The 25,404-nt window shown below is 49.1% G+C and overlaps 9 protein-coding genes across 9 annotated transcripts; 4 read left to right on the top strand and 5 right to left on the bottom strand.

Annotated features, from left to right (window-relative positions):
• Positions 1 to 669: 669 nt before the first annotated feature.
• On the top strand, positions 670 to 1,290 carry RhiXN_06559 (cadmium ion transporter; the record flags this gene model as incomplete). The annotated part of the gene is made up of 2 exons (XM_043326375.1): positions 670 to 965; positions 1,029 to 1,290. 2 exons carry the CDS (start codon positions 670 to 672, stop codon positions 1,288 to 1,290), a joined length of 558 nt encoding a protein of 185 aa, XP_043181807.1.
• A 1,278-nt stretch (positions 1,291 to 2,568) lies between these two features.
• RhiXN_06560 (endoplasmic oxidoreductin-1) lies at positions 2,569 to 4,625 on the bottom strand (the record flags this gene model as incomplete). The annotated part of the gene is made up of 9 exons (XM_043326376.1): positions 2,569 to 2,790; positions 2,854 to 2,986; positions 3,054 to 3,208; positions 3,263 to 3,367; positions 3,432 to 3,643; positions 3,699 to 4,050; positions 4,103 to 4,252; positions 4,309 to 4,425; positions 4,476 to 4,625. 9 exons carry the CDS (start codon positions 4,623 to 4,625, stop codon positions 2,569 to 2,571), a joined length of 1,596 nt encoding a protein of 531 aa, XP_043181808.1.
• A 345-nt stretch (positions 4,626 to 4,970) lies between these two features.
• RhiXN_06561 (OPA3-like protein) lies at positions 4,971 to 5,841 on the bottom strand (the record flags this gene model as incomplete). The annotated part of the gene is made up of 6 exons (XM_043326377.1): positions 4,971 to 5,145; positions 5,202 to 5,426; positions 5,477 to 5,541; positions 5,590 to 5,647; positions 5,703 to 5,749; positions 5,806 to 5,841. 6 exons carry the CDS (start codon positions 5,839 to 5,841, stop codon positions 4,971 to 4,973), a joined length of 606 nt encoding a protein of 201 aa, XP_043181809.1.
• Positions 5,842 to 7,197: 1,356 nt separating this feature from the next.
• Positions 7,198 to 9,951, top strand: RhiXN_06562 (Serine/threonine-protein kinase; the record flags this gene model as incomplete). Its single annotated transcript, XM_043326378.1, has 14 exons — positions 7,198 to 7,470; positions 7,541 to 7,655; positions 7,704 to 7,821; positions 7,876 to 7,912; positions 7,967 to 8,139; positions 8,199 to 8,599; positions 8,660 to 8,857; positions 9,009 to 9,103; positions 9,159 to 9,212; positions 9,272 to 9,292; positions 9,343 to 9,471; positions 9,527 to 9,610; positions 9,668 to 9,676; positions 9,727 to 9,951. 14 exons carry the CDS (start codon positions 7,198 to 7,200, stop codon positions 9,949 to 9,951), a joined length of 1,932 nt encoding a protein of 643 aa, XP_043181810.1.
• A 160-nt stretch (positions 9,952 to 10,111) lies between these two features.
• RhiXN_06563 (carbohydrate esterase family 10 protein) lies at positions 10,112 to 12,465 on the bottom strand (the record flags this gene model as incomplete). Its single annotated transcript, XM_043326379.1, has 14 exons — positions 10,112 to 10,245; positions 10,302 to 10,351; positions 10,403 to 10,558; positions 10,615 to 10,667; positions 10,720 to 10,814; positions 10,870 to 10,977; positions 11,035 to 11,176; positions 11,237 to 11,390; positions 11,448 to 11,566; positions 11,632 to 11,750; positions 11,803 to 11,854; positions 11,906 to 11,979; positions 12,041 to 12,088; positions 12,147 to 12,465. 14 exons carry the CDS (start codon positions 12,463 to 12,465, stop codon positions 10,112 to 10,114), a joined length of 1,623 nt encoding a protein of 540 aa, XP_043181811.1.
• Positions 12,466 to 13,434: 969 nt separating this feature from the next.
• RhiXN_06564 (Enoyl-(Acyl carrier protein) reductase) lies at positions 13,435 to 14,955 on the top strand (the record flags this gene model as incomplete). Its single annotated transcript, XM_043326380.1, has 11 exons — positions 13,435 to 13,634; positions 13,691 to 13,722; positions 13,779 to 13,867; positions 13,922 to 14,023; positions 14,082 to 14,161; positions 14,219 to 14,349; positions 14,405 to 14,423; positions 14,478 to 14,562; positions 14,622 to 14,723; positions 14,783 to 14,813; positions 14,867 to 14,955. The coding sequence occupies 11 exons, from the start codon at positions 13,435 to 13,437 to the stop codon at positions 14,953 to 14,955; spliced, it is 960 nt and encodes a 319-aa protein (XP_043181812.1).
• Positions 14,956 to 15,154: 199 nt separating this feature from the next.
• Positions 15,155 to 19,582, bottom strand: RhiXN_06565 (uncharacterized protein; the record flags this gene model as incomplete). Its single annotated transcript, XM_043326381.1, has 14 exons — positions 15,155 to 15,238; positions 15,292 to 15,351; positions 15,408 to 15,677; positions 15,736 to 16,041; positions 16,095 to 16,184; positions 16,248 to 16,310; positions 16,367 to 16,686; positions 16,741 to 17,800; positions 17,853 to 18,221; positions 18,289 to 18,656; positions 18,721 to 18,952; positions 19,149 to 19,258; positions 19,318 to 19,375; positions 19,430 to 19,582. The coding sequence occupies 14 exons, from the start codon at positions 19,580 to 19,582 to the stop codon at positions 15,155 to 15,157; spliced, it is 3,543 nt and encodes a 1,180-aa protein (XP_043181813.1).
• Positions 19,583 to 19,864: 282 nt separating this feature from the next.
• Positions 19,865 to 21,337, bottom strand: RhiXN_06566 (peptidyl-prolyl cis-trans isomerase, cyclophilin-type protein; the record flags this gene model as incomplete). Its single annotated transcript, XM_043326382.1, has 10 exons — positions 19,865 to 20,161; positions 20,281 to 20,384; positions 20,435 to 20,525; positions 20,577 to 20,597; positions 20,652 to 20,703; positions 20,762 to 20,822; positions 20,874 to 20,893; positions 20,946 to 21,064; positions 21,122 to 21,144; positions 21,199 to 21,337. 10 exons carry the CDS (start codon positions 21,335 to 21,337, stop codon positions 19,865 to 19,867), a joined length of 927 nt encoding a protein of 308 aa, XP_043181814.1.
• A 1,042-nt stretch (positions 21,338 to 22,379) lies between these two features.
• Positions 22,380 to 25,114, top strand: RhiXN_06567 (RNA recognition motif protein; the record flags this gene model as incomplete). The annotated part of the gene is made up of 14 exons (XM_043326383.1): positions 22,380 to 22,442; positions 22,501 to 22,626; positions 22,684 to 22,842; positions 22,905 to 22,996; positions 23,052 to 23,095; positions 23,149 to 23,178; positions 23,230 to 23,273; positions 23,323 to 23,412; positions 23,464 to 23,677; positions 23,743 to 24,050; positions 24,095 to 24,154; positions 24,205 to 24,282; positions 24,330 to 24,515; positions 24,569 to 25,114. 14 exons carry the CDS (start codon positions 22,380 to 22,382, stop codon positions 25,112 to 25,114), a joined length of 2,040 nt encoding a protein of 679 aa, XP_043181815.1.
• Positions 25,115 to 25,404: the final 290 nt, after the last annotated feature.

A 25,404-nucleotide genomic window follows, 5' to 3' on the forward strand; every position in this document is an offset into this window, starting at 1 on the left:
TGTTTCACTAGATGGCCTACCGCACTTGGCTCCAGACCGCTGCCCCTGCCACCCTATCGTGGAGGCGCGTAACCCAGGTGAGCGCCCGGTCCCTACAGGATAAAGACTCTGGCATGCGAGGACCGCGATGTGGGCTCGGACTCTTAACTGCGACCAGCTGTCCCTCACTAAGTTTAGGGCGCTGCAACTGGGCCCTCGACACCGTTGACGACCACTTGTATCATATCTCTCATGTTCCTCATTACGACTTTACGAAACGAAAAACCTCTACCCTTAATTCCTCGAAACGAGCGGCGTTCTAGACGGCCTTCAGCTCTGGTCGAAGTTGATAACTCCTCAGTTTATTCCTATGCAAGCTCTTCAGTCTCTAGGTCCAGTCACAGTGTCCGCCTAGTGAGGGACAGACATGATAGTCAAACAAGTTCATGTCCTTCCGAGGGCTCCCTGGTTCCATCCATCCTCAAGTCTCGCTCTTCAGAAAGTAGAGATGGGCGTAGACGCTCTCACAGAAAATGTGAGCGACACAACTATTATGTTATAGCAACATCACTAACCCATTTATTCACTTCAGCTGTGCGGTTCCTCCCTATCCTGGATACTTTACTTCGCCATGCCCTCCATTCTCGGTCCATTTTGCATGACTTGAGGTTCTCTCCTCACAGTGCGCGCATGCTCTCAGCGACGAACCATCATGGCTCTGGTGGTTTCAATCCCACACAATACGTGCCTCTTTGTCCGAGAACCCGCGCTCAACCTGCAGTATCTCCACCAGTGTCACAGATATATATCGTTTCTTACGAATTTCCTTGGGTCATCGAGGTTAATGCGGCAGTGTCTGACCCTGGGGCACACCATTTTGTAACCTCTGGTCGAGAGAGACACGCAGCTGAACCTTTTGTCACTATTTATGACGTTATGCATGCATTATGGGCATATCTGCAGAGGCCGGTGGTTGAATCAGAATGGTACGCCTATATATAGTTCCTCCTCAGCTCAACCTACCACTAACTAACATGACTTAAACTCAGGTCAGCGTTGTCATCCACACAAAGACGAACTATAAGGCGCACCTGTCTCTCCGCATACGCCCGCGAGCCATCACGCTCATATTCACAAGGCACCATAACTTCGAGGTCCCGGTCGCAGAAACCAGCCAAAGCAATTGCATCTGAAGACAGAAAGGTCGTAAGGAAAATCGACTGGCTGGGCACATACACTCGCTTTGCTGGTCTGGGGAAAGACGAGGAATTAATCGCTGACAGAATTGAAGAGCCCTGGAAGAGGAATTGACTTGGGTTCTTGCCCTCGATGAGAATGAATATCGATATGACGACGCAGCTACAGGGTATTGAACGCCACCCCTATTGTCCTCTCCTTTATGCATTATACACAAAATTTACCCTTCCATGGCCCTATATGAATATCAAGATGTCTTTGTACTATGTGGTTTGATTAGTTGTTTAAATATTTCTTTGGGTATCTTTAAATTCGCAGTACTACTATCTATACACTAGAATATATGCGTACAAAACTGAAAATAATAACTTTATTTGTTGTTTTGAATAATTTCGATTCGATAAGAGTACGTTGACAAAAAAAACCTGAGGACGTCGGCAGGGTCGGGTTGTCTTTAGGCACCATCTACAATCCGCTATCCGGAACTCCGGATATTCGACAGCAATACCCCTCACCCTCACCGCACATTTGCGCCACCGTGATACCTTGAACAACACCCTTGATGCGCTCTCCATGCCCCGAATCGATCTGCGGCCGGTCCGCTCCTTGGACTATCATCCGCAACTGGCGTCAACTTGATTTGGGTACGATAGAATTAGGGCAGTGTAGTTACCACTAACTACTCTCCACCGCAAAGACCCGAGGATCAGCCCATGGGGCCAGACCGTGAGCCCACCGAGCGAGAAAACGCATACGTACATCTCCGTGTACGCTCGAATCGAACTTGAGCTTGAGATCGAGGCGACGCTAGCGAAACGGAGGACTTGGTTTAAATTTTAGCCTCGAAAGTATGTACGCCCATCTGCGACCGTCGCGCGAGTCATCGAGAAATGCCAAAAACGTGAGGAGAAAGCATGCGACGCACGTTGTAGAGTATATAGGAAAGTTAAAGAAATAATTAACACTGTATTGCCAGGGAGCGTTGAACGTGCGTATAGGCGAGCTCAATTAATATAGATGAGATTTCTTCGATCTGTGCTCCATACAATAAGGCACTAAAGCACATCTAGCCCAATCAGCCACGATCGGACCGAGTCCCAATGTGGTGTTTTTTGTGTTTAAGTGTTCTCCAGCTGATTAAAACTGTTTGAAGGTCTTATTGTTCCACTTGGGCCCAAAAAGGGCAATCAATTGGTTCCGTTTGGTCTTCGCATCACAGATAAGCCAAAATGGTATGCACGGGTCAAGTTGGGAAAAGAGCACTTCCAATTACGAGAATAATAGCAACAAAAAAAATATAACGAAAGCAAAACAACAATGTTTGTACAATTACAATACTGTAGCCGATAGATAAAAATCCTAGTCCCCTATTCTTTGTTTCTATTTGTGCATCTATAAGTCTGGTCGTGGAACTCCATCTTTGGACATGGAGAAGATATCCTCGACTTCAGTCATGAGACCGCTAGCAAACTCTTGTACGCCTTGTGCCCAATTTCGCACACAGGCTGGGCACAAGTCGGCGAGTTTGCTTATCAGACTAGGTCTGGCAGGTTCAGCAGTAGGTCTAGCTGAAGTAGGCGGTACGGTTTCGTCAGAGCGGGAAGGAACCGAAACCTAAATTACACGTTTACAAGATCAGTACTAGGCTACGTTGAAAGGCAAATTAGAAGCACGCACAGCAGGCCCATACTCGAGCTCCCACATCTTCCGGAACTGTTCAACCGCATTTAAGGACTCGGTAAATCGGTGTAGGGTGTTGATCAGGGCCACGACTTCAGCACGTTGAAGGAGATTAGGGTTGACACGAGGACTATACAGGTATAGACAATAAGCATTTAGCAACTGATCGACTCGGACTAAAAGTGTGGATCACTGACTCAAGCGTGGCTTCGTCAAACTCGAAGAGGATCTTGAGAGCAGTGGCAACTCCAGTAGTCTGGATCTTGCCCCATAGTCTGCATTTGGTGCACCCGATGCAATCCATGATACGGGTAACGTTCCTGAAGCGGTCCTTGAACTCTTCCCGGAGGATCTGTGGTCTAGATGTGAGTCCTATGCTTGGTTTGCCGTGATGGGCTGTACGTACCGCAGCGTCGGCACCCTTGAACAATGTGCTCTCATCGAATTTGCCGACTTCGCCAGCAATCTCGAGAACGTTGTTGAGCAGGAACCTGCTGCGTTTTTCCTCTTCCTGAATAGAGCAAGGTTATATGTAAGTGGGTAGGTACGTCTTTCAAAATAATCATTAAACCAACCAGATCGCCCGAACAGATGTTGTAGGCTTGTAGGTATGGCCCAACTTTTCGGAGTGCACGTAGCATCAGAACGGCGTTGAAGTAGATGTTCTGTAGTCGTTCGGGATGTGATGCAACGCGGTCAATGTAGCATTGCAGGTCGGCCTCCCATTCTCCAGTTTGTCGATTCAGAATTTCCATGCAGATATGGGTCGAAATGGATGCATGGAGCCCTAACGATGGAAGCTCGTCAGCCATTAAAGTCGAATCCCTCGGCAGCTAACTTACCTGAAATGATTCGATAATAGACTCGCTTTTCGAGACACGTCGCGCCCGATGCCTCCCATGTCTTTGGATCGCCTCCTTCTGATGCCAGTCCGGGTGGGATTACGACGCCAGACAGTGGTTTACTGGTTGGCACACCGAGACCACCGAGTCTACCGGACTGCTTGGCTTCGGTGAGCCCAAAGCAATTCTCCTCGTAGATGGCTTTCCAGACTTGATGGGCTCCCTGCCCAGAGTAGCCGGTAAAGCGTTCGGGGTTGGCAGTCAAGTCGACATATTCACCGTCGGATGTCGCTTCGTCGTCGAGGAAGCAAAAGTCAGAGTCCCGGTAATAACAGCCTGGGAAGGATTTCCTCTGCGGGCAAAAGTTAGTATATCAGACTGTGCAGAATTAGTAGATGGCTTACCGATTCTTCTGAGAGACCTTGGACTTTACTCAGTGCCGCAGTGCGCCACATTTCGGGAACTTGGCTCTCGTCGACAGAAGTAACCCCGCATTCTCGCATGACGCAGTAACCATCGTCTTCCCAGAACGGACAGCCACGGTACAGATCGACCTGAGTGATGAAACGTTCAAGCTGACGAATGGGCAGTAGGCCATGTCGTGACTGACCTTGAAATACTTGAAAAACGGGGTGGTAACGAGGTCTGCAAGCTGACCAAACAGCTTGCTATTGACACTCTCGACAGTTTCAAAGTCACATAGGGTTGTTTCGATAGGGCCCGTAGGCTGCGGAGAAGTCAGCTGGAATCCTTTAAATATCGTATTCGTTTATTTACCTTGTGACATGTTCCCATTTTCTTCGGACTCTTCTCTCCAAGCACGCCTTTGAGGCTGCCTGGTGTTCCTGGAAACGGGGATCCCGCAAGAGCAAGGCCCGCAGACGTCCATAGTAGCGCGGTCGTCGCACGTGCTCGATTATTCATCATTGCAGTGGATGGGAGTCAAGGGCTAGTGATTAGGATTACAGGCTACTGACAGAGTGGAGTGGATATATAGTCGGGATGGAAATGAGCGGATACGTGGCAGACTCGCGGGAGTTGCGGTTGTGGATTAGAGAACCGTGGAGATTCGGTCGCTGAGAACTCGGTAAGTCTACTCCGACGGTGTCGTGTCCCTCATCGACCGGTGATTTGTAACCACACGTGACCGGTTTCAACGACACATATGAATCCACAAAAGGGAGCTCACGGATCCCATTTGTATCACTCTATATTACATCCCGGACCCACACGGTGAACCAAATGCTCTACATCTTTCGCTGGCCCGTAAGCCTACGTCTCGCTTCTTGAGCTGTCGCCGCCGTCACTCGTTCGAGGATCGGGCAACTCGGCGTGCTTGACGATAGATGCAGGTATCTTCAGCGGTGCTTGGTCGACCACTTCCGCCCAGCCACCTCGGAGCCCAATTTCAACTACCCTCGTAAGTATCCGGGACAATTCGTTGTTTCTGGTTTGTAAGAGCATGGTCAGATATGCCCGTACGCCAAGCTCACAGACACGCACCTTGAACTCTCTTCTTCTAATTTCTCTTTCCAATCCGTAGTCATGCCCGCTATTCGACTCTTTAACTCGCGTATTTCATTCTGGAGGTCCTCCAATTGGTCGTCCACGCTATCACGTCTCCTGGCTTGTGACCGATTCGATCGCCATGCCTCTGCTAATATTAAACTTGCGGCAACCGTAAATAAGAACGCCTCGGCGAGACCATTTGCTCCGTTCTGAATCGCGCTGATGTACCACTGCATTAGTTACAATTTAGCGCACCATTACTTGCTTACCGAGTCTCGCTCAACGGTTTAATATGCTTGGCCGACTCCCCCAATAAGCTCGTGCGTAGACCGACCTAAACAGTGGATAAGGGTGATATACTGAGCTCGAGAAAACGGCTCACCTCTGTTCGATGAGTCCACTGAGCCCAAGATATACAAATTTGCTTGAACGACTCATGTCTATCCTCGAATTGCTATTAGGGTTGTTCAGCTTGGCGAGGTGATGTAAACATACTGCTCCGCCTGGTGTTTAATTCGAGCACTGATTGGCTTCGCAAGAGTCTGTAAAAATGGCGATAATTACGTGGATAAATGCGCTTTTCATGATTTGCTCTTACTCTGATGACGAGCGTTGCAAGTTTAACTGACGCCATGTCCAAAGGTGGATGTAGAGCGTTCGAGAATGTAGCTTACGCGCTGCGTGCTGGACTCAAGTCTCACGGTAAACAAACGCCAACAGATCCAGGCGCTTAAATGAGTTACCTAAATATATACATGTATAACCTAAATGAATGATCTTGCCAAGGCAAACGAGGTAGCGAAGCGTAATAAACACGGCAAAAATCAATTTTGAGCTAATCCTGGGTATAGTAGACTGGGAAAGCTAAAAGTTAAAATGTGTGGCGTAGGCCTTTGTCAATGATGTCATCTATCCTATCAGGACAATTCGAATTCTGAAGTATAGTCGTACTAGAGGACAAGGATTGAATTGTTGTTAAGCTATCGTCACATATTACTATTACAATGCTACGATTCCTAGCCAGAATATGAGAAAGGCTCCTCCCTCCACGCCTATCATGAAGTATTGGTAAGAATATGTTGAGCTGGAATTAATGCACTAGATATATACCCTCGATGCATCATATTATCACTGCTAGTTATACTTTCCGAGCGTTTGTCTCGTAGTTTGCTCGAGCTTCACAGTGCATAGTGCGAAAGAACCCAAAGCTTTAAGACGCCCAAACTCGGCAAATTACCCCTAAATTATTTTCTTCCGTCAGAAGCCAAAGGTAACAGGCAATGCTAAATTGTCCGTGCGTCCCCTACCCTTAGTAAATAACGCCCATGTACGCATGGACCGCGACTTGGTCGGACATCTGGTGATCGGCCACCAGGGGTGGCCGATGTTCTTAGTATTTAGTTGTAATTGGACATTGTCCTTGCGTTCTCAGCATCATCAGCAGTGGAGAAACGTCAACCAAAATATCTGCGGCACTGCCACTAATGTCGCTGCCGTCTCACAATGAGGCTCCGAGTCAACCGGGCAAATCCATCGGCGCTTTTTGCCATGGTAATATTGGTATATCCAGTCATGTCGGGGCCGGTTCAACTCGGACTACTGTGCTCATACCCCTGCGTTGTTTTGCCGCAGCATCCGTATGCATACTAGCTATATTGGACTATTCCGATTATAGGAGTTTCTTCAGTCGAATTCCAAGTCTCTACCCAAACTAGGAAGAAGGATGTGCATGAGTTCTGAAGGCGCTCTTGGGACGCCGAACTTGTTCCAACGAATAATCGGTTGAGTGCTCGGTATCAGAAGAGTGACCACATTATCGTGGAGGATAAAACATCCTGGATTGAAATGCGTCCATTCAGCCGAACTCCCTCGACCCCCTAATCGCATAGCTACGTACCTGCATCATACTGCCCTTCCTCCCAGTACTTTAGTCGCGCCCACCAGGTGCATAGTCTGAGCTGAGACCTTGAGTTTGTCATCCAAAGCGGCGATGCACAACCCTAGAGTTTTGAGCCTCCGAATCGATACCAACGTTAGGCCATCACTTCACCTCCCTAGTGGTTCCTTGCAAGATACGCCATGGCGAACTCCAGTAACACCCGGTTCTCCCGCACTGTTCAGTCCAACTAATACCAGCGCATCGACTCAAACGCCCGTAACGCCAGCTTCAAGAGCGCCGTGGTTTCCAATAGGAGGAAATGCAGGCTCTCCCGGATCTTGTGATATTGATATTCTAAAGTACCCCAATGTGGTACATGCCGGGGTAAGTTGTGTTCGACTTCGTCTGTGCGGGTATAATTGTACACACTTAATTTACGCCTTTTTGCTTATAGGAGCCCCGAGATCATGGGGCTTTTGCATCCATCGAGCGCCTAGGTGGATCACTTCGTGGGTTGCTAATGTCCAAACCTTCGCAAAGCAAGGACTCTCAGCTTAGTAAAACAACAGGTATGATATTTCCGTAAAATTAGAGTATTGGCACTTATTATATATTAGCGGTGGTGATAGAAAGTAATCTCAGTGACTGGTCGATCGTAGAGGAAGTGCTGAAAGAGGCGCTTGCGACCGCTACAAACACTGATTATGTCCTCAGGGGAATAATTCGAAAAGTGAAGTGAGTTGACTTGCTAATATCTGGTGTGGTATTTTTGACCACCATACTATGTAGAACTGGCGATTCCTTTCAACAATTGTCTGCAGGAAGAGTGAGTCCTCTCTGATATCACCTTTCCTTTCTCACTCGACCTACATTGTTTTAGTTATGGGCAGCATTAATGAAGAGATCGAATTCAATAGTATACGAAAGTGTTACTCGGAAGGACTTTTTGGCTGATTTGGAGCAAGTAATTTGCTCGCCGCGTACTGAACCGGTTGCTGCTGATCGATTGATCGCGGTGCTAGCAACCTCCATCCATGACTTTCCGCATCGGGAGTAAGCCAAGCCCAATCCAAGACCACGATTATCTGTTAGTATTGACTGTTATTTCCCAGAGGAACAGGACGATTGAAAGAGCTGTGGAACAAGCTTTGTGTTCAGAGGACACTAGACAGGACACCAATCCATCCCGAGGACGCAATATATGGCACAGTCCCCCTAATAGATACAGTTCGAGGCACCAGCATAGAAAACTCAACTGTTCCTACACCCTACTATGAGCCTCGGGTGCCTCCAAGTTCGCCTCATCCCGAAAACCGACCAGACGGACAAGTCCAGACTGGAGACGATTCCAGTACACCCTGTGGCAATACAACAGACAGTTCTCCAGTAAAAATAGGGCCTCTAGCAAAACGTCCAGCTAGGGAAACACCACAGTTAGTCGTTGAAGAAGATGGGGATTTGGGGCTTCCGCCTCCCTACTCACCCTCTCAGGTCGCTTCTACGAGTTCCTCAAGTGAGTAGAAGCATGGATTTCAGCCACGCTCTAATATAACCATGATGTCTTACCCTATAGGAATGCTCTCTGTTGTGGACAATTATCCCTTTGCCAAGGGATATACTAATGACATTGGCCCTGATATCGACATTGACTCCTTGGAGCCTCATCCATTTGCTCGTGGGGCCTTTGGAGATGTACGCCGAGGGTCATTACGGGACGGGACACCCGTGGCCATCAAGTGCCTGCGCTTCTATACGCAGGCTCAAGCTACTGGTAGGCATAAGTTAGAAAAGGTTTATAATAATCCTGCCGGAATAAGAGACATATTGACAAGATAGTACGAAACAGAAATCATTGAAAGAGATCCGGGTGTGGTCCTTCTTGAATCATGAGAATGTCCTCCCTTTGCTCGGGCTGTGCGTAGTTAATAACGAGCTGGGTATGGTTTCTGAGTTCATGCCGAACGGAACCATACAAGAGTATATACGCAACAATCCGGGTGTGGATCGGTATCAGTTGGTGAGCCACTCGCTCACATGTCTCAAGTACGCTGTTTTATTCATAACCGAATCAGGCCATCTATGTATGCGCTGGTCTAGTGTACTTACACGAACATCCCAAACACATTGTAAGCTTAATATTAATTGTATTGATTCTTTTCATGAAACTAAAACTAAAACTCAAAAGGTACACGGTGACCTCAAAGCAGTACGTTATCGAAGAAGGATAGCGAAAGTTTGGCCTAACTCAATGCTCAGCTTAACGTCGTAGTGGACGTAAATGGAATTCCCAAGCTGACCGATTTCGGCTTGGCTCAGATGATTCGCGCGGAGGATTCTACTGAGCGCTCTTCATCCTCATGTGTTGGAGGAACTTCACGTTGGATGGTGAGTATGATTGGCGTTTGGGTTCCAGAACTAGGAGTTTATTTTTATTGTACAGGCTCCTGAATTGATTGGCTCTGAATCCCCGAGTGCTTCTTGCGAGAAGCCTAACTTTGCAAGTGACGTTCATGCATTGGGAATGGTAAGTATAGTAGAGCAACAAAGCTTTTGGTTGCTGAACACCACAATGAATTTTCAGACTATTTACGTGGGTTTGTATACCTGTTTCTCGAATAAGATGCTAATCCTATAAAACAGGAGATATTCACAGGGGCACTGCCATTTTCTTCCCTCAAAAGGGAACCGCAAGTCATACTTGCTATCATGAATCGAGAGATTCCAGAGAGAATTCCCAGTATTTTCACAGATGAGCTCTGGGACCTACTGTGCCAATGCTGGAAGTACGATGCCAAGGAGCGCCCAACAGCTCGTCAAGTACTACACGTACTAGAAAAGTTGCACAGTCCAGAGCCAGACATATAACACAAAGCTAAATCAGACAAATTCTTGACTATTCGACGAATGGTATGAGTTTAACGAAAACAAATTTATGAATCAAAATCCATGTACAGTACGCAGACAAACCATGGCCAATAACATCAATTTCCCATCTGTAGCAGTCCCGCATGTACAACGACCCAAATTATGAATATAAACCGTGCCCATCGATTAGGAAATCGATTGCATTGGCTCTATCGGAGTCTTTGAAGGCGGTCACATTCGAAGCTAATAGTTGAAGGGCAATCTCTTCTTTGTCATACTTTGGCCAGAACACACCTGCACAAGTATGTATCAAGACATGTAGCACATACTGAAAATAGCTTGGAACGTACGTCTTGGATTATTCCTCGAATTAGGATCCAAATTGTATGCGAAATTAACCCTGAAAGTTTTCTGATTAATCAGATTTAGGAGAAACAGACATTCAGCTCACCAATAGTCACCGATTGTTTCCATAAGATCAATCGCTGCAGGCGAGGCACTTGGGGTGGATAGACCCCACGTCTGCATTACAAAGGAAGTATCGCTTCCATGAGCTATGCCGTATTCTGCAGGATAATCCAATGATCGCTCTTTGAATATATACGACCTGGCCTTCGAGTAAGCATGTTGCTAAAAGATAAGTTTTCGATGATTCTCTCATACCAGGTTGGAGTACCATAATTTCTGGATGACCTCAGAAAATCACGGCGAGGAGCCTTACGAGCAGTGCTTAACGTCCGATTAGAACCAGATGACAAGTAAACTTACTTGGAACGCAAGGTCACCAAATAGACTCGCAAATCGCTTATATTGAGTGCCGCGTCCGAATGTCTCGTTTCCAGTACCGTAGGGTGATCCGGCAGCTGGAGAGGTTGGGTAAAGAGCCAAAAGCTCCTTTACGGCTGTCACATTATATACCAAAGTATAGCCCAGGGAAGTGAGCAGTGAGCCAGTTGATAATATCCTGGTCTCCTTGAATCGAAGTTTCCGGGCCGTCGACAAACGCTGTTCCTTCGTCCAGTAGGGCTAGAGTAGGTTACTGAGTTTTACATGATGTTCTACGTATATGATTACCGGACCTACCTCCACTGATGAACGGAACCTTTCCAAATTTTCCGGTGTGCATAAGACGAGGGATTGGTGCGGTAAAGAATTCATCATTTGGAGCATACGTTGGACCAAATATTGTGGGGGCTTGTCCTATGGCTCGATAGTAGGGCTCAACCTATATTTAAGCTTTAGAGGACGAATCTGAACTTGAATTGAATGTACAATGAGGGCGTACCACAAACAAATCTTTGTTAGCTTGACTGAGTAGATCAGACGGGGCATTTCGTACGCATTCGAACGGAGTCGTGCTATTCAAGCATCCTGTAGCATTAACCAAAAATTGAAACCCGGCTTCCCTGACAGGATCGTTTGGTCCAGCTGCATTCAGTCTGCATAAAAGGTTAGCAACTCCGAGCAAGCACAAGTCTCAGAAATTAATATCCTACGTGGTTGGTGACCCAGATTCAAGTATCATACCTCGGAATAGTTTTCCTATTTTACCCTCATTGTAGAATGTCTGATATGATGCGCTAATCGCTCCGGCAGAAACGCCGAATATAGTGACCTAGGTTTGACGAATGTGCGCAATCGCTTAGTTGCCCGGTCCACTTCTCAATCATTCCTGGTTACCTTGTCGGGGTCTCCGCCAAAATAGCCTATATTATCACGAATCCATTGGAGAGCAAGCCTCTGATCTTTAAAGGCAAGGTTGAGTGCCCCTGCGTCAGCCGCAGCCCGACCGGGGGGAACTACGAAGAGAAGGTGTTGAGATTCTGTTCATGTGCATATAGCCAAACTTACACCCGTAAATTCCTAGTCTGTAGTTCATTGCAACGTAGATGATTGGTTTTCCCTGCGATGGTTTTTCAATCACATGAACGCGCTGGAAAGATTTTGAACCTACTATTTTATTCGCTCTTTCAAGCAACTGCGTTCCTGGGTATCTCTTAATTTCTCCTTGATAAAAGCCGCCGCCATCTAGTTCCGATCAGGTTGAACTTATTGAACAAATGGCCAAACGAAGCATTGCGACACATACATATCCAAACCATGATAGGTAACTTCCCTGTCACATTTGTTGGCTTCCCTATGTATGCGATTCATCAGTTTCTAGTGACATTCTATTTAAATTATATAACACTCACAAACATTAAGCGTTAAACAATCCTCGGATATCCTATTACTTGTGAACGGAACATTTTGCTCGCAGCTTGCACCATCCAATGTCGCGTTTACCACCGTAAAATTTCCAGGAGTCCAAGGAACTGGCGGCTTGAATCGTAAAGGACCGACAGGAGGTTGAGCGAAAGGAATCCCCAGAAAGTAGTCCTGACCAGCGGTCGCATTGCGCAGGCCGATGTAAGACAGACCAGATGACCCTTGTATGACTGAGTTCCCCGCTGAAACGGGAAATGGTGCAGCTAAGGACAGCGCAACTATGGCCTGAGTCAGAGAAGAAAGCATCGTGGAGGTCGCGTACTGAAAAATCCTTCGGGGTGCCGGATTTTAAAACGAAGGAGGCGCTCACTTTCAGGGACGCCTATGAATTGGAAGACCGAGGGCGATATCAGGTTCGAAATAATGCTGAATTAATCATTTTCGTCCTTTAGTATACTGAGCCAAGTAGACCATTCACTGGTATTGGTCTATCTCAGGCTTCTGGCTAAACTGGGACCCAAGCGTATCGAAATGAATTTAATATGGAAAACTAATCTTGAACTTGACACAGTAAATCCAGCACACTCAAGTAAGACAAGTCTGGGCTGCACAGCCTTTATATGTATACTCAGGGATTTTAGCGAGGAGCTCAGGTGAGCACGCGTGTAGATTACGGGCTGGTGAATGACACGTGCAGATAAATAAAAGTTCCAGTTCACAGTAAGCATCAAAAGTATGGACTTTCGCACCTGGAATCTCTAGCCTGACGATACATAAGTAAGTTGAGGGTGTGGGTTTGTGAGAATAACGACCAGGCTTTGCCAACGCGGCTTTTTTTGCCCGTAAAATTAGCACCTGTGGGTTCCACACTGATTGGAGATGATCACGACAACAGCTGATTAGCCATTGGGTTATGGGCGAGCGGATTGCTAAAATTTTACGTGACAGCCCATAGCTTGAGACCACAATGTGAAAATCGAGATTTCTGAGATTCCAAGATGGCACACAAATAAATGCAGCAGGTATGAAAATGCACTATTTTGAGTTTTCTATCACTCTTTCATAGGATAAGAGTTTGAAAAGCATGTAGTGGCGTTGAAGAAGTCGAGATAATTAGGTCACGCTACTCTCATGTGGCCCAATACAGTATATGAACCCTGTTTGAAGCAGGGTCCCATTTCTTAGTTGGTCGGCCGGCTACGGTCAAAACCCGGCCAACCCGGCCAGTAGACTCAAGCTCCCACCACGACTTGCATCCAAACCACGACTCACGCTATGCCCGACGCACCAACCAAGCTCAAAACTACCTCGCCTACGGCTCTCCCTCCCCCAAAAGTTGGGGCCGAACAATATGCTAAACTCACAGCGGAGAGATTGCAGAGAATCCAATCTCAGCTAACGACAACACCCCGCGCGGGGAAACTCGAGGGGAAAGTTTGCATTATAACTGGTGTGGGGTCAATCAAGGGGATCGGGTAAGCTGTGGTAACTGTCGTCCGGACGAGATACTCAATCAGCCCTTGCGTCATAGACGAGCAACTGCCTTTGCATATGCTCACCAAGGTTAACACTAATCTCACCATGATACATGACACGCGACTTATCAGCCACCAATGCAGGGGCCCGTCACCTTTACTTGCTGGATTACGACGGAGAGAATTTGCCCAATCTTGAAGAATCTCTCAAGAAAGCATACCCAGATGTCAAGGTAAGCCTCTTATTCATTGGCTGTGCTCTATAGTTCAAAGGTTGGGTCCGATAGGTCACTACTCAGCAAGCAGACGCTGCTGACGAGGCGGCTATCTCTGAAATATGCAAGCGAGCGATAAAAGAAGAAGGCCGACTTGATGTTTTCTTTGCCAATGTAAGCAGTCGAGGCCTAGTACCCGTGCTACGCAACTAATTCTGACTCCCGCGAAAAGGCTGGAATCGTCAACGCCGCCTTCTTTACCGACTTGACAGAAGCAGAATTCATGAACATGATGCGTGTCAATGTGCTCTCGTGAGTAGTGGTTCTATTATTACTTGGCATCATGATTGACAGCAGTTTGCTCGCAAGTTGTTTCCTCGCCATTAAGCACGGTTCGGCTGCCATGCAAATCACCTCCGCTGACAAGAAGGAGAGTAGCGGAAGCATCATTCTCACCGCCTCCGTTGCAGGTATCAGATCAGGTGCTGGCCCAATGGATTGTAAGCATAGTGCCTGTTTACTGGATTGCAACTCAATTATTCACACCACGAACAGACAGTGCCAGCAAAGCGGCGTAAGCCAGAAAATTGTGTGCAATTGGATATGTAGCTCACCGCTTATTTCTCAGTGTCAACTCACTCGCGCAAACGGGCTCACACCAACTGGGCTTCACAAACATTCGAGTGAACACGATATGCCCCGGACTAATCGAGGTGAGTACGCACGAGCACTTGTATGCGAACACATGTGACCCATACTCGGTGCGCGCCAGACTGGAATGACGACGGCCACCTTTGACTATGCCCGTGCCAAAGGTGTGGGAGGAAAGATCGGTCAACTTGTCCCGTTGAAGCGATACGGTCTTCCACAAGAGGTACGCTAGACCGCGCAAGAGCCTGGATAATCTTCTGACATGTGACCTACTCATTGTAGATCGCTAATGCAGCTCTCTTCTTGGCTTCTGGTACGCTGTCAAAAGTTTCCCTCGTCTGACTATTGGCTCATCTTGACTTCCAGATGACTCCAGCTTCGTAAACGGCCAAAACATCACGGTCGATGGTGGGCTATCCGCATCTCACCCCGTCGCCCCAGGACGTTGGGCATAGTTGGACTCCGGGAGTGCCACTGGTATCTTGATTCCATTTCAACCCAATCAAACCACAAAATTATAAGAAAGTTGATGTACAGTGTAAGAAGAAGAAAAAGCTAGATAAAACAAAGTGTAGCAGGAATCCATGTGGTGCTAGCAAGAAACAAGTTGCTATGTTGAGACAACAGAAGAATACAAAAAAAAGGCCTATAGAATTAGTTTAGGAGGTTCGGATGAATGCCCAGGGGTAAGAAAGTGGGGTCTTGGAGCTTAGACATTGGCCAGGTCGTAGCAGAAAGCTGTTGCGATGGGTTAGGTGTGCAGCGCAGAAATAAAGACCGAGGATACTCACTTGTTCAGAGGCTTCGGATAGTGTCAAGAGGTGCATATGCAAGTACACTCCCGCAGGGTTCTAGAGAAAGAGAGATTAGCTCATCCCCACCTCATATTGAATAAAATAACACTTACAACCAGTTCATCGGAAACAAAGCGGAAGAAACCAACTTTGACCTCCAGAGGGAGTTGTGAAGGAAGAACGATCAAGTGAACAGGGGGCACAAAAGGTCGCTTGGTCTCGACAGAAGTAGCAATCGAAATCGCAATATGAACCGCAAGAAGGATGTCTGTCCTCCTAGCACGGGCTTCGGGGCCAACAACCACAATCATCTCGAACGTGTTGTCGAGCACGAATACCGCATCTGGGGAAATCTTGCTCGCCGAAGGAATATGGCATGAAACCTGGGAATAGGCTATATAAGCAGGAAGGATAGGCTTGATAGCTACCTCGACCACTCACCGGTTGCTTTTTATCCCTGGCATCAACGAGGAACATCCTCGGTCGATAAGCAACCTTGCCCAGTGGCGCTCGATACTTCCAATAATCGGCATTCGCCCAAGCGTCATCTCCCAAGAGCACGAAGAACATAGGGTCCTCCTTGCCTTCTTCATACTCTTCAATCTCCTTTTCCGGTCCGGCGACCATGCGTCCGTATGCAGCAGCAGCCTCGCGTTCGGGTTGAGTTGCCCCACGACCGTACCACACATACACTGCATCCAGAACAGTGATGCAGTAGCTATATGCAGAGCACAGGTTGGAAACATGCTAGTTCAAGCAATGAGTTGTCCGAGTCTATTGCTTTACAGAATTATACTTACGAAATCGACCTCGTCGGTAAAACAAGCGTCACCTAGCTGCCTAGTGCAATGCATCGTGGTATTCTCAGGGCTCCAATGAGCACGAGATCCCTACAAGCAGGGCGTGAGTGATACCATAGACTTAAAACCAATCTCAAACCTCACCTGACGAACAATCCATTGGCCTCCAACAGCATCGACGAGCTCTTGACTCTCATCCCCTTGGAAAGACGGAACCTACGAGTTTTCATTAGAACACCTTGATTCCCTCAAACGGCATTTGGGGCACACACCACGCTGGTCCCATACTGCTTGGCCAGCTCCGCGAGCTTCCCTTCTTCCCTCGGCCCAGGCTGAGCCTTCTTACCGTACCATCCCCAGACTTTACTCAACACCAACCCGCTCGCCTCGTTCCTCACACGCTGGACGATCGCAACCAGTTCGGACTCGTACACCAAGCAAGGGTAGCTGGGGACCACGGCTGCTTGGCCATTTGACAGGCTAAATACGTCAATTGAAATGCGCTTGAGGTTAGATGGAAAGGCAAATGTATATGGGTTTGAGCTGATGGCTTGTTGGAGATTAAAGGGTGGGATGGGGGCCATATTCGGGTCTAAAACGCGCAAGTCAAGTTCTGCTAGCAAGGTACAGCGATTCAGCAACGTACCAACATGGAAGACCCCATCAACCTTGTTCTCCACAGGCAAAGGGACAGGTTGGGCCCTAGGAGAGGGTCGAGGAGAGGGGCGAGGAGACAACGGCTTGGGAGACAGTCTGGGGGATGGCTTCGGAGACACCTTGGGTGAAGTCTTGGGCGAGGTCGAAACGAGCATAGGCTCAGCAGGGGGCACACTAAGCTCCTGGGACTTGGACAGAGTCGCAGCAGGCGTAGGAGCAGGCGATTTTTCTTCCCTGAGCGGAGGCATAGTGATGACCGAGTATCGGTCATAACTGGACCTCCTGCGCTCTCTCGCGGCTGCAGGAATAGAGCGAGGAGACGGGGGTAGTTTGGGCTCCTCCAGAGTTTCTCCCTGCTTCTCGCTCATAGCCTGTGCCAACTCCATCACCGTCGCCCGGCTCTTGTTGCGCCCTGGGGAAGGAGGTGGGCCAGGATGACGCGGTGGTGATACAGGAGATATCGGTTTTGGAGTCGAAGGCTTAGTCGGAGATTCAGGTCGAGCGTAAAACGGCTGAGTTTGAGCGCGCTGTTGAGGTTGGGGCGAAGCGACCATCCCGGGGAGCGCACGCTTGCCGACGAGATTGGGACCACGAGAGGCAGGCCCTGGCGAGCTGCCACGGTGACCTCCGTTCGAGGCCTTGACGCCGATCGGTGCCCTTTCTCCCCATATATCCTTGGCTCGTGAAAGGTTATTGTCCTTGGTAGGGGATTCTGGCCTGGGTAATGCTGGGAAGAGTTGCGCAGGCTTTCGAACAGGAGATGAAGGGGCGGGCGAAGAACTCGCCGCTGCTCTCGGACTGGCTTGAGCCCTTGGAAGTGTGCCCTGTCTCTGTAACGATGATTCCTTGATGGGTGAAGGCGGGCGCATGGAAGGCTGGGAGGCGGCCGGCCGCAAGCGTTTGAAAGGCGAAGGAGGGCGGTACTCCTGTGGTGGTGGCGGCGGCGGTGGCGGTGTGCCCACTGGAGTGGTCGAAACTGTTTCGGGTGCTTTCCATACCTCTTTGATTTGCACGCCCTTCTTGGGTTTACGCGCACGGTCTCGCGTGAGCTAAAGGGAAATGAGATCAAGTCGAGACGTCTGAAAAAAAACTACGACTTACATGGTTGAGTGGCTTTGGGTGAATAGGAGACTTGGTGTCCTCGAACTTTGACGTCGGGCTGACCGGGACTGGGGTCGCCTTGGCTAACACAGGGGTCGTTTTGCGTCCAAACTCATCGAAAGAGGGAACGTCCCTCTGTGGACTGGGCGATGTGGCCGGAGAAGAGGACTGTTGGGCGCCCGTCATATGTTTGATGATCCCGGCGATCTTGCTGTCTCCAGGAACAGGAACAGGCTCTTTCAACGACCGGCGCTTCCATGGAACTTCAGAAGGGGAGGAGGTGGTTGAAGGCGATGACCCCTGGCCTTGGATCGCGACCTGCCATCTCTCATGGACATTCCCAGTAGCAGCGCGCTTTGGCTTCTCCCTCTCCGAATTGAGAGGATGAAATTCCGAGCGAAGTCGGAGGGGATACACCTCCGTCTGCTTGACGCACTCGATTTCCCACGAATCCACGTCCCTGGAGTCGCGTCAAGGATGGGCTGAGTTCCTTGGCCGACGCTTGGACTGTGCTTCTAAAGGCAGGAGCGGCAGAGGTCACAAGCGGAAGCTTGTTGGTGTCCTGTGCTGGAGGGGTTGGCTGGATAGGACGTGCGAGCCCAAATGTCGGTGGAGACCCCTGGGTGGGTGTAGTATGTGTCTTGAACGGCGCATTCCGAATGGGGGTAGAAAACGCTGGGGCGGGCAGAGTGTCCGAACGCTGGATTTTGGACGTCGAGTTGGGACTTGACGTTGACTTGCCGCGGGGACGACCGGCTGTTGTTTTAGAACGAGTGAGCTCAGACTTGATCTCTGGCGAAGATCCTTGGAGAGGGCTCTCGGGTTTCGAGGGCCACGAGCTCGTTCGCTGTCTTGTATGCTGAGGTACTACCAATTGTTCCTCTGGCGGAGCGAATCTGGGCTACGAGGACTGCGTGGCAGTGACTTGTCTGCAGAGCGCTGGGGGAGGGTTGTCTCGGAGGGGGTCCAAGTCCAGGCAGCGCAGCAGCACCCTGGCCAAACTTGCTGGTCCGACCCACCGCCTGGAATGCACTTGCAGAAGCCGACGAACCTGCGCGACGCAGAGTCTGGTCGAACAAGGCAGGGTCATGGGTATCCGCCTGGGGCGCAGGCTTGTTCAGGCGCGGTCCCGAGCCGCGGGCGCCCATAAAGCCGGCAAAGACATGGGAGCGATTTGTTTGGCGTTGACGGTGTTGAATGAGGATTCATGGTACGCGTGGATCCGAAAACGGACTTGGTAGGGCTTTCCGGCAGAGTATCAGGGTCGGTGTTCCCTGGTGTGGAAGGACTTATTACCGTTGCCCTCGCGCCAAAAATGGAACTGGGCTTGCTAGGCGATTCGGGCGTTTTCACCGGTTCCGGATCGGGAGACGCTGCACTCCCAGACACACCAATGTCCGATAGACCTGAGCCAATATCCATTAGCACTCGTCTTGTAATAACTACCCAGTAATAGCCAACATACGTCTGGATCCCTGTTTTGCTCTCCTCTGTGCTCTGGCAAGTCGTGAGGCCGCGATCTCCTAGAGCAAAAGATCAGCAAACAAGATGCTTAGGTACGTACACAAACAACAAACCTGCTCGAGCCTCTTTTGCTCAGCCTGCTCGTCTTGGTCAACCTCAGCCTGGATGCTCTTGATCCTACTGGCCCACTCTTGCAGTCCTTGCTCTGGTTGGTGCGAATAATCAAATGTTCGGCGACGAGAAGATGCAGGTTGGGGTGATGCCATCTCTTCTGGCGGCCGTTTTCTCCAGCTCATCCAGCGACACCAACCTGCCAAGCGGGTTCAACTTGGGCCGTCTCGCCGCGGAGGGTAATGGACGCGGTTAAACTAGTTTAGTCAATATAGCCCCTTTTCGCGTATTATGTAATGTGATATACGTTATTTGAATAGTTCATTCCTCGCTGAAAAAAGCAGCAAACAAAGCAAACTGTACAAGTACATCGATATCCTCCATGTGGTCTTATCCTACAACTCAACACCCCTTCACGCTTCTAGTCCAGCTTTTCTTTATTTTTCTTCGTCGTCGGCAAGGCGGCCATATCGTCCCCGGGTACGCGAGTCCCGCTCGCGTCCCTTGCCCTTGATGTCCCTTCCCAGTACACGGCGTACCAGGCGCATACCACCGAGAAGCACAAAAGCAGTCACCGGGATAACCACAAACACGAGCAAAACGAGCAAGTAGTGCAACGGGGAAGAAAGCATCTTGTACTGCTCCTCCTTCGAAGCCTCCTTGGTCGTCTCCTTTCCCGTTTCAATTCCAGTTCCAGTTTCGGTGGTTGGCTTTTTAGCGGGCGGTTGCACTTCCTATAGACACAAGAAAAAAAACTCGTTTTAACATTTTATCCCGACAATCAGAGGACAAGTTTTTGTGGAAAGTACAGGGAATGGGGGTAGGGGGATCAAAGCTCAGAACGGAGAGGCACCTGGTTGCCGTTCTCATCGACCTCCAATTCAATCTTGAGTTCTCCCGAATCGGCAATGACGACGGGGTCCACGGGCTTGTCGTTGGGTCCCTTCTTGACATTCTCTGCACGAACAGTGAGTCGTGGTTCCGGGGATAAGCGTCGTGAAACGTACCGATCTCCGTGACGATATCCATGCCCTCCATAACCGTTCCAAAGACGACGTGGCGACCATCGAGCCAGCTAGTCGTAACAGTAGTAATGAACTGTAATTCCACGTTACAATCACGCATATAACAACCTATCTAGGTGCTTACGAATTGAGAGCCGTTAGTGTCCTAATTTACGCTAGTCAGTTTGATTCCAAATACATAAAGATAAACTGCATTTACCTTGCCCGCATTAGCCATGGAGAGAGTGCCAGCACCGGTGTGCTTGAGCTTGCTACAAACCAAAAATAGCTCAGAAATCGAGCCTATTCGGTAATTGACTACCAACTCACAAGTTCTCGTCGGCAAACTTGTCACCATATATAGATTTTCCACCGGTTCCGTCACCCTTGGCTAAAATTCATTTAAAATTTGCACTTTTGTGGGTATGCCAGTAGCACTTACTAAAGTCACCGCCTTGAATCCTGAAAGAGAATTCATAAGCATATATCAACTAGAAAATGAATGGAAACTCACATGAATTGCTTGATGACACGGTGGAAAGTCGAGCCCTTGTAGCTAAACCCAAGCTCGGCGCCGTCTTTGTTCTTACCAGTGCAAAGAGCACGGAAATTCTCAACAGTCTTGGGAACAGTCTAGAAACCAGCTCCTCATTAATTATGCCTTTTTACCAACTTGAACGCGTAACCTACTCCACCGTAAAGACCCATGACAACTACCAACAAGTCAATACTCATATCAAAGCCTCAGCAAATGCGCTCAAACTTACTACGTCCAAGTTCCTTGTCGCCGTGCTTGATATCGAAATAGACCTTGTGCGTAATCTTTGGTCCCTTGGCCGCCGCAACCGGGCTAGCAAGCATCACAAGGGCCGAAACGAACAACGTAACAGCGCCAGAAAACTTCATCGTGAAATCAAGAGTGTGTAAGAGAGGGGCAGGTGGGAGGAAACAACTCGTCGCGCTGGCTCTTGGACTTTCTCGTTCTCCGCACTTTAATCCGGTTGACACGTTGGCCCGTCCGTGGTTTGGGGCGCTTATTTATATTGTTAGACTTGCAGCTTGGTCTCGGTTCAATCAGTCGTCGGGGGCTTCACCCGTTGATGGTGAATCGTTCGGGTTGTTCTCTTTCAAGGCGCGGACTAAACAGGAATGGTAGCGGTAGCTTGTATTGGAGTTGCGAGCGAAATTATGTTATGAAACGTACTAAGTTTTATGTGTATGATGAACTTGGAATTGCTAACTATGAAGTTGTAGTAACCTAATCATAGAGCACAACCCTGAGCGGTGCTATATCCAGGAGACAACCCGAAAGCTCAAGACAGCGCAGCCTACCCGGAGCTTGGAGATATTTACTCTGTCGAGAAGACTTAACAACAAGACGTACGTTACCATTCGCTTGGGCTCCAAGATAGACTCGTTCTTCCGGAAGCTCAATTAAACCCCATTTGGAGGGCCATCTTCCCTCATCGTTTGGCCCTATTGGTTTACAGCACCTGACAAGGACCCTCACAAGGATCTTTCTAGGGGCAACCTGGGAGCCATCAAATTAGTTGTATGCGACTACACCAACGAACTACCATCGCGAATAGCAAGAGCGCATACAGCGAGTGATTGAGAAGGTTTCGATTCAACTCGGAATTGAGAGTAATTGGTGTCTTAATAGGCATAAAGTAGTGCTTATTCAAGGTGGTTTTCGATTGAGCCAAAATTTTCATAGTTATATCTGGTCCTCAGCCTCAACCATAACTATGTATTATAGTGTCATTAAGTGCATTATTATAGTGGTCGAAAATACCTTGGAGGAAGGAGCTTGAACCTCATCCGGCAAACAACCGGCAGCCCATCCGTGGTCCCGGCGCTTCCCAACAAATGTGCGCATGGCCTGAACCAGGATCTTGCGCCTGGCCTCAGCACCCATCAGAACAACCCAAGCCAACCCGCGTTCAAGATGGACAAAAAGAAATTAGCAATGATGTTCAACGTCGATGACGACGATGCTCCCCCATTCCAAGTAACTCCCCTCCCTCACCATTGTATCAGATCCCAACAGAACACTCACGATCTAACAGCAAAAACAACTAGACGAGTATAAACTCGCACACTACTCTCAAGGTGTCGTTCGCAAGTCCAAGAGGGAAAAAGAGAAAGAAGCGGCAGAGGCGAAGAGGAGGGAAGAGGAAGAGCAGGCTGCACAGGTATGTTTCTGCTCTCGATTAAATTGGTGGAGTGATTTAATCGAGGACGGACCATAGGCGTATGCGGACTTTATCGATGTCTTTGATTCAGAGGGTCCGAAGCAAAAAGCCCGTTCTGGAGGAGGGGGGTTCGTACGTGCCGGTGGCGAAGGTGCTTATAAGCCGTCGGGGGGAAGAAACCCCTTAGACGAAGGAGCGCCCAGGTCTAACTTCAAGGTATATCCTAATTCTCTCTCCCGTTCCCTACCTGTCTAATTCATATGGTGTAATTTTAATAGGATCGCCCGCCCTCTCCGGGCCCCGCAAAACCCAAACCCAAAGGCCAGCGTGCAATGGACGCATTTCTGGAAGAGATAAAGAGGTTCGGCGGGTCGGACGCTGGAATCTGCGTGGCTGGACACTGAATTTTTTTTCGGTCGTATTAGAGACCAAGCTGAGCGCGAGAGCAGGTTTAAGAAGTATGCGGGATGTGAGTATTCGTCTGGGCTTAGTCGTACGGGACGCTTATGACGTTGATATTAGCCCATGGCAGTTCTGTTTCTGCTATTGCTGGTGCGTCTCATACTTATATTTACCTTACGTCTGCTTACTTTTGATATATAGCATACGAAAGTCAAAGCGGCAGTCGAGACAGAGGAGACCCAGCTGTAGGCACTTTCTCCTCTCTACACTGCAACCTTACTCAATCTTGGACAGACAACAAATATATTCGTAGCAAACCTCCCAGCGAATATCGACGAAAACTCCCTTGGAATGTTCTTTGCGCGCATCGGCCCTGTTGGATCCGTACGCCCACTTCTTATCACCACCGCTTCCCAGCTTACCATTCTTCAATAGGTGAAAATCATGTGGCCTCGTGCAGATCCACACAACCCCCCAGGATCGGATATTTCCACTTCTGCCCGACGAGGAATGTCTGGTTTTGTATCATATATGACCCGCGCCGACGCTGAAGCATGCGTTCGTGAACTGGACGGATTCGATTGGGGTGGAAGTGTGCTTAGGGTTGGATGGAGTAAGGCTGTGCCGATTGCTGCGAGAGCCATGTATGGTAAGCTCTCTTTTTCCGTTCGTGTGGACGAGAAGAGGTGTTGAGCGGGGAAAAGATTTGGGCAGGAGGAGCAGGAGTCGGTCGAGGAGTCCAAGAAGGGATAGGGAAAAGGACAAGCGGAGGAGATCCAGGTCTAGGTCAAGGGATCATCATCGGGAAAGGGAAAGGGATCGTGACCGCGAGAGGGATAGGACTAGGGACTACGATAGACGTAAAACATCTCGTCGTTCTAGGTCTCGCTCTCGAGATCGCCACCACACTCGTCGTCGTAGATCTTCATCCTATTCGACTCGGTCTCGCTCCCGCTCGAGAACACCTACGCCAAAGGACCTTGGCTACCTCGGAATCACACCCACGCAAGAAGAGTTTATTCGTAAAGTCGTAGATAAAGTTAGGAGAAACGGGAGGGCGTTTCAGACCTTGTTGGAAACGAGGGAGAAGAATAACCCAAGCTTTGAGTTTTTGTGGGATGACAAGGTGGGTTGTATCCTTGAGTGTTCGAGAGCTGGATCTGACTTGGTTGGTAGAATCCTGGTCATTTGTTGTATAAGCATTTGCTAGATGGGGCGTCGTTGCCTCCTCCGCCACCTGTATTCGATGAAGATGTGAGCGTTATTCCACTTGTGAAGTGCATCATTAACAATTCTCCTAGGGCCCGCACTCAGCCTACTCGACAGACTCGGGCGAAGAATCCGAGCGGGAGCGTATCCGCAAGGGAACCCTCGGGAAACTGGCCCGAAAGAGATTCCATGTCCTCCTTCGCGGTTTGTCAGGCAAACGAGGTGAACTTGCACGGTGCATGGCATTCTCGCTAGAGCACGCCGAATCGGCTGCCGAGGTGTGTACCCAAATGACCGAGCTGTCGATGACCAATCTAACGGATTTACCCAGGTCGCGGAAATAATCATCTCATCGCTCATGGTCGATTCGACACCCGTCCCGCGCAAAATCGCCCGACTACACCTGATCTGTGATATTTTGCACAATTCAGCCGCCTCGATCACCAACGCGTGGAAATTCAGACAGGAATTCGAATCTCGTCTGGGAGGAGTGTTCGACCATCTGTGTGCAATCCACCGCTCGTTCCCTGGGCGCATCACGGCCGAGACGTTTAAAAAGCAGGTCCTGAGCGTTGTAGAGGTGTGGGAAGATTGGATTGTGTTTACGCCCGAGTTTACGAGCGAGTTGAGGAAGCGGTTGGATGGGAAGGATGTTGGGGAAGAGAGAAAGGAGGGAGAAGAGCGGGTGGAAAAGGTGGAGGAGAGAAAGGTTGTGAGCAAATTCAAGGCTGCTGCGTTTGGAGCGGTTGTGGAGCCGGCGAAGGAGGCTGAGGATCTGGACGGGGAAAAGGTTGAGGATATCGATGGAGAGAATCTCGACGGCGAAAACATCGATGGGGAGAATCTCGACGGAGAGAACATTGATGGGGAACATTGATGGGGAAAATATCGACGGGGAGAAGCTTGATGGAGAGGATCTCGACAGAGAACACTTGGATGGGGCGCCTGTTGGGGCGGTGGGGCGGTTGAGTGGAGACGAAATGGAGATGGACAGTGAATAGTTATGCGTATATATGTATCTCGCCTCAGACCTTGAATGCATGGCCGTACCCACCATGGTCAACTTGCTCGACGTCGCGCCAGGGGGTGTGCAGAACGCGGCCCCACTTGGAGTAAGCAGATGATTAGGATCCGCGGAAGTGATATTATATTGGTTGATGAGGTCAT

This window comes from Rhizoctonia solani, chromosome 7 (genome assembly GCF_016906535.1).
Source record: "Rhizoctonia solani chromosome 7, complete sequence".
In the NCBI taxonomy this organism is placed as follows: Eukaryota; Fungi; Basidiomycota; class Agaricomycetes; order Cantharellales; family Ceratobasidiaceae; genus Rhizoctonia; species Rhizoctonia solani.